This window comes from Elephas maximus, chromosome 8, assembly GCF_024166365.1.
Source record: "Elephas maximus indicus isolate mEleMax1 chromosome 8, mEleMax1 primary haplotype, whole genome shotgun sequence".
Lineage (NCBI taxonomy): Eukaryota > Metazoa > Chordata > Mammalia > Proboscidea > Elephantidae > Elephas > Elephas maximus.
Genome location: NC_064826.1, coordinates 5,650,612 through 5,657,989, shown reverse-complemented (window position 1 = coordinate 5,657,989; position 7,378 = coordinate 5,650,612). Strand labels below are relative to the sequence as shown.

Here is a 7,378-nt window from a genome sequence, read left to right as displayed (position 1 = left end):
GTCAATGTTTGCTGAATCTGCATGAAGGTGTATGGGAGCCCTGTGTAAAATTCTTGACACTTTCAGAAAGATTGAATTTATTTCACAATAATAATATAAACTGAAGGTAAGAAGGGAAAGGCATGATGTAGGCAGAAGCATGCAACCTCTCTGAACTCATTTTTAGATAAATTACTCTAATTTTCATTGATTTCCCAGATCTGACCTTTCTATCACACTTCTGTCCTTGACAGATTGTCCTGAAGGAATGAGGGGCAACCAAACACGGGTCACAGAATTTATCTTGTTGGGACTCCAGCTCCATGCAGAGATGGAAGTGTTCCTCTTCTGGATCTTCTCCCTGTTCTACGCCTTCAGCCTGCTGGCAAATGGAATGATCTTGGGGCTCATTTGGCTGAACTCCAGACTGCACACTCCCATGTACTTCTTCCTGTCACACTTGGCTGTCATTGATATCTCCTATGCTTCCAACAGTGTCCCCAAGATGCTGGCAAACCTAGGGAATCAGAAAAAACTCATATCCTTTACCCCATGCATAATGCAGACATTTTTGTATCTGAATTTTGCTCACACGGAGTGTCTGATTTTGGTGGTGATGTCTTATGATAGGTACGTAGCCATCTGCCACCCCCTCCAGTACACTGTAATCATGAGCTGGAGGGTGTGCACTGCCCTGGCCATTGCTTCCTGGGCATTTGGGTTTGTCGTGGCCCTAGTACATGTAATTCTCCTTCTAAGGCTGCCGTTTTCTGGGCCTCGGGGAGTGAACCACCTCTTCTGTGAAATCCTATCAGTTCTCAAGCTGGCCTGTGCTGACACTTGGATTAATGAAGTTGTCATCTTTACTGCCTGTGTGTTTCTCTTAGTTGTGCCACTTTGCTTAATGCTGGTTTCTTACACACACATCCTCTTGGCTATCTTGAGAATCCAGTCAGGGGAGGGCCGTAGGAAGGCCTTTTTCACCTGCTCCTCCCACCTCTGTGTGGTTGGGTTCTTCTTTGGCATAGCCATGGTGGTTTATATGGCCCCAGACTCTAATCAACGAGAGGAGCAACAGAAAATCCTGTCCCTGTTTTATGGGCTCTTCAACCCCTTGCTGAATCCCCTCATCTACAGCCTGAGGAATGCTCAGGTGAAGAGCGCCTTCTACAGAGCACTGCAGAAGCAGAGGGCCAAGTGAAAGAGGGCAAAGTGTTGGTTGGGTGAGGATTTTCCTTTTAAGAGCTGTGGTTTGCAAAAAACTGAGGGAAATTTCTCAATTAGACATTTGATATAAAAATAGCAATTGTCCAAATTCTGGCTCTGAAGATAGGCAAAATTCAAAGGACATTCGTATCCTCTAAGGTTGAAAAGCCATGTCGGGAGACGGGACTAAAAAATAATCTGAATATATCATCTTTTTAAAAAAACACTGATATCCTTTTTCTACAAACTAGAAATATTAATATGTGGAGAAAAATATGTTTGTTTTAAATGTAAGAAATTACATCAAAATATTACTTTGGCTTCTCACTTTGGACATATGTGACTTTTTATCATCACCTTGTGGTAGATGGGACTGGGACAGTCAAATTAAGACAGAATTTACAAAGTGCACCTGAAATTGAATACAGATTATATCACAGAGTCATATGTTTTACCTCACCAATTGTGAAGCCAATGAAATAAATGACTGAGAAAATCTAAACTCCTTGATGGAATAATTTAGTAGTAAAGGGAAAAAAAGTTGATGAAACTTTCATTCTACCATAAAATATATAAATAATTCTAAAATAAATTTAAAGCTTTAGTATTTGGTCAAATGAATGAAATCTATTTAAAATCTTTAAATGGTCCTAAGACAAGGGTTTTAAACATTGCTGTACCTTTACATTTATTCCTGGGTTACAATCATTGACAATAAAGTGAGATCTGATCACCTGTTGAGGTACTTGAATTTTTTCCCACCAATATTTTTGTACTTCCTGAACCAATTTATTTGAAGATGGTTTGATATGACATCTAACAGCATGGGACAACACTGATATAGCCAACATCATTCCTTGTCATGGTGTCAAAATGTCCTCTGGATTTGTGAAACCATATTGAGCAACTGCCTTTATAATGCTAACAATGATAAAATAAGGTAGGGCTGCCTTTTGTATAGATATTAACCAAGAATATCTTTTTGTTTAGGTATTAACCAAAATATATATGTTTTATTGACTATGCAAAGGCATTCCACTGTGTGTATCATAATGAATTATGGATAACATTGCCAAGAATAGGAACTCCAGAACATTTAATTGTGCTTGTGCAGAACCTGCACACAGATGAAGAGGCAGCCATTTAAACAGAACAAGGGGTCACTGCATGGCCTAAAGTCCTGAAAGGTTTGCATCAGGGTTGTATTGTTTCATCATACTCATTCAATCTATATGCTAAGTAAATATCTGAGAAGCTGGACTCTATGAAAAACATTGAGGCACCAGGTTTGGAGGAAGACTCGTTAATAACCTGTGATGTGCAGATGACACAATCTTGCTTGCTGAAAGTGAAGAGGACTTGAAGCACTTACTGATGAAGATCAAAGACCACAGCCTTTAGTATGAATTATACTTCAATATAAAGAAAACAAAAATCCCCACAACTGGACTAATAAGCAAAGTCATGATAAATGGAGAAAAGATTGAAGTTGTCAAGGATTTCAGCTTACTTGGATCCACTATCAACACCCGTGGAAACAGCAGTCAAGAAATCAAAAGACGCATTGCTTTGGACAAATCTGCTGCAAAAAAAAACCTCTTTAAAGTACTGTTCAAAAGCAAGACACCACTTTAAGAACTAAGGTGCACCTGACCCAAGCCATGGTGTTTTCAACTGTCTCATGTCCATGTGAAAGTTGAACAATAAATAAGGAAGACCAAAGAAGAATTGATGCCTTTGGATTAGGGTGTTTGTGAAGAATATCGAATATACCATGGACTTCCAGAAGAACAAACAAATTTGTCTTGGAAGAAATACAGCCAGAATGCTCATTAGAAGCTAGGACGGCAAAACTTCACCACCTTTTTTTATCATGGTGTTACTTATTATTCCACTTGTGAGGATTTTTGTTTTCTTTATGTTGAGGTGTAATTCATACTGAACGCTGTGGTCTTTGAGCTTCATCAGTAAGTGCTTCAAGTCCTCTTCACTTTCAGCAAGCAAGCTTGTGTCATCTGCATACCACAGGTTGTTGATGAGTCTTCCTCCAACGCTGATGCCCTGTTCTTTATATAGTCCAGCTTCTTGGATTGTTTGCTCAGTGTACAGATTGAATATGTATGGTGAAAGGATACAACCCTGATGCACACCTTTCCTGATTTTAAACCACATAGAATCCCCTTGTTCTGTTCGAACGACTGCCTTTTGGTCAACTACAGGTTCCTCATGAGCACAATTAAGTGTTCTGGAATCCCATACTTCCCAATGTTATCCATAATTTGTTATGATCCACACAGTCAAATGCCTTTGCATAGTCAATAAAACACTGGTAAACATCTTGTATTCTCTCCTTTCAGCCAAGATCCATCTGACATCAGCAATGATATCCATGGTTCCATGTCCTCTTCTAAATCTGGCTTGAATTTCTGGCAGTTCCCTGTTTATGTTGCGACTGCTATGTCAGTCCACCTCATTGAGGGTTTCCCTTGTTTTTACTGACCCTTTACTTTACCAACCATGGTTTCCTTTTCTAGCAACTGGTCTTTCCTGAGGACATGCCCAACAGAAGAAAAAAAAAATTTTTTTTGAAGTGAGCCAAAATCTCACCACCCTCACCTCTAAGGAACATTCTGGTTAGATTTCTTCTAAGACTGATTTGTTCACTTGTCTAGCAGTCCACAGTATATTCAGTGTTCTTCTCCAATACCACAGTTTTAGTGCATCGATTCTTCTGTCTTCCTTTTTCACTATCCACCTTTTGAGGTGATTGAAAAAACTGTGGCATGGTTTAGGTGCACCTTAGTCATCAAAGTGACATTTTCGCTTCTTAAAACTTTATAGAGGTCTTTTGCAGCATATTAGGCTAATGCAAAACATTATTTAATTTCTTGACTGACACATCCATGGACGTTGATTGTTGATTCAAGTAGAATGAAATCATTGACAATTTCAGTTTCTTATCCCTTTATTAAGATATTGTTTAATTGGTCCAGTTGTGAGGATTTTCTATAAAAGGTAGGTCCAGCTATTTATCTGACTTCAGTTTTGTGTCACATTTTGTCTCTAATTTCAGCCCCATTCTCCACCTTAAGAATCTGACTTATTTCTTTTGATGCTTTCTGCATCGCTTAATATTTCCTTGTAGAATCTTTCAATATTGCAACTTAAGGCTTGAATTTTTTCTTCAGTTCTTTCAGCATGAGAAATGCCAAGCGTGTTCTCCCCTTTTGGTTTTCTTTCGCCAGGTCTTTGAAATCTCCTGTTCAGTTGTTTTACTTCATCATTTCTTCCTTTCTCTTTAGCCATTCAACAATTAAAAGCAACTTTCAGTCTCTTTCGACATCCATTTTAGTGTTTTCTTTCTTTCCTCTCTTTTTAATGGCCCCTTATTTTCTTAATGTATAATGCCCTTGATGTCATTCCACAACTTGTCTGGTCTTTGGTCATTAGTGTTCAACCTGTCAAATCTATTCTTGAGATGGTCTCCAAAATCAGGTGAGAAATGCTCGAAGTTCTACATTGGCTCTCTTGCGGGCTTGTTCTAAGTTTCTTCAGTTTCACCATGAACTTGCATATGAGCAACTGATGGTCTGCTCTGCAGTTAGTATCTGGCCTTGTTCTGAGTGGTGATATTGAGCTTTTTTATCATCTCTTTCCACAGATGTAGTTGATTTGATTCCTCTGTATTTCATCTGGTGAGATCCACGTGTATAGTCACCATTCATGTTGGTGAAAAAAGTCTTTGCAATGAAGAAGTCATTGGTCTTGAAAAATTCTATCATGTGATCTCTATCATTGTTTTTATCACCAAGATCATATTTTCCAGCTACTGATCCTTCTTTGAATTTGGTCTTTCAAATTCCAGCCACAAAAAAAAAAAAAAAAATTTTTTTTTTTTTTTTTTTTTTAGTAACTATCAATACATCCTGATTGCATGTACGAAGTATGAATCTAGGAAAATTGGAAATCATCAAAAAAGAAATGGAATGCATAAACATCAACATCTTAGGCATTAGTGAGCTGAAATGCAATGCTATTGGCTGTTTTGAATCAAACAATTATATAGTGTACTATGCATGGAATGACAACTTGAAGAGGAATGGCATTCCTTTCATCTTCAATAAAGAACATTTCAAGATCTATCCTGAAATACAACGCTGTCAGTGATAGGATAACATCCTTACACCTACAAGAAAGACCAGTTAATATGACTATTATTCAAATTTACACACCAACCACTAAGGCCAAAGATGAAGAAATTGAAGATTTTACTAACTTCTGCAGTCTGATATCAATCAAACATGCAGTTGAGGTGCCTTGCTAATCACTGGTAATGGTAATGAGAACTTTGGAAGCAAAGAAGAAGGATTGGTAGTTGAAAAATATTGCCTTGGTGGTAGAAACACCACCGGAGATCTCATGATAAACCACGTCTGTGGAAAGAAACAATGGAAAAGTTCAATGTCATCATTCAGAACAAAGCCAGGGGCTGACTATGGAACAGACTATCAACTGCTCATTTGCAAGTTTAAGCTAAAGCTAAAGAAAATTGGCCTAAATCCATGAGAGCCAAAGCACAACCTTGCATATATCCCACCTGAATTTATGACCATCTCAAGAATAGATATGACACATTGAACACTGATGACCAAAGACCAGACAAGTTATGGAATGATATCAAGGACATCATATTTGAAAAAAGTAAGAGGTCATTAAAAAAACGGGAAAGAAAGAAAAGGCGAAAATGGATGTCAGGAGAGACTCTGAATCTGGCTTTTGAATATCAAGTAATTAAAGCTAAAGGAAGAAAGAATAAAGTAAAAAATTGAACAGAAAATTTCAAAGGGTAGCTTGACAAAGACAAAGTATTGTAATGACATTTCCAAAGACCTGGGGTTAGAAAATCGAAACAGAAGAACACGCTCAGCATTTCTCAAGCTGAAAGAACTAAAGAAAATATCCAAGCCTCGAGTTGCAATATTGAAGGATTCTATGGGGAAAATATTAAACAACACAGGGAGCATCAAAAGAAGAAGGAAGGAAATACACAGTCATTGTACCAAAAAGAATTGGTTGAAGTTCAACCATTTAAAACCCATTGCCATTGAGCTGACATTGAGTTGATTCTTACTGATAATGACCCTAGAAGTAACATTCAATCAAGAACTGATGACATTGGAGGAAGAAGGCATTGGTTAGAAACAAGTCTCCAGGAATTGACAGAATACCAAGTGAGATGTTTCAACAATTAGATGCAGCGCTGGAGGTGGTCACTCATCTATGCCAAGAAATTTGGAAGACAACTATCTGGCCAACCAACTGGAAGAGATCCATATTTGCACCCATTCCAAAGGAAGGTGATCCAAGTGAATGTGGAAATTATCGAACAATATCATTAAAATCACACACAAGTAAAATTTTACTGAATATCATTCAAAAGCAGTCGCAGCAGTATATTGGCAGGGAAATGCCAGAAATTCAACTGGTTTCAGAAGAGGACTTGAAACAGGTATATCACTGGTGATGTCAAATACAACCTGGCTGAAAGTAGAGAATACCAGAAGAATGTTTACCTGTGTTTTATTGACTATGTTAAGGCATTCAACTGTGTGGAGCATAACAAATTATGGATAACATTGTGAAGAATGGGAATTCCGGGACCCTTAATTGTGCTCATGGAAACCCTGCTGGCATAGTGGTTAAGAGCTATGGATGTTAACCAAAAGGTCAGCAGTTCAAATCCACCAGATGCTCTTGGGAAACTCTATGGGGCAGTTCTACCCTGTACTATAGGGTCGCTAGGAGTTGGAATCAACTTGATGGCAATGGGTTTGGTTTCTGGTTTTTGTCTAATTGTGTTCATGAGAAACCTGTACATAGATCAAAAGGCAGTAGTTTGAACAGAACAATGAGATACTGGGAGCTCATTTTATGTCTAACACACAGTTCATTCTCTGACCCCCAAATATTGATGTCCATCCCACATACAAAATACATTTGCATTTCTCCTGGTCTCCATAAGTCTCAACCCATTGCATCATTACATCAAGTCCAAAATTTCATCTAAATATTATAAACTCAGAAGTCCCAAATCTCATCATGTAAAGCAGGTATAGGTGAGACTCAGATTGTGATCTATTTTGGGTCAAAATTCTTCTCCATTCGTAGATCTGTGAAACTAGAAAACACCTTT

The 7,378-nt window shown here is 38.0% G+C and overlaps 1 protein-coding gene across 1 annotated transcript; it reads left to right on the top strand.

The window, feature by feature from the left end:
* The first annotated feature begins 247 nt into the window (after positions 1 to 247).
* LOC126081690 (olfactory receptor 2A5-like) lies at positions 248 to 1,180 on the top strand. The gene has a single exon (XM_049893691.1). The coding sequence runs from the start codon at positions 248 to 250 to the stop codon at positions 1,178 to 1,180; it is 933 nt and encodes a 310-aa protein (XP_049749648.1).
* Positions 1,181 to 7,378: the final 6,198 nt, after the last annotated feature.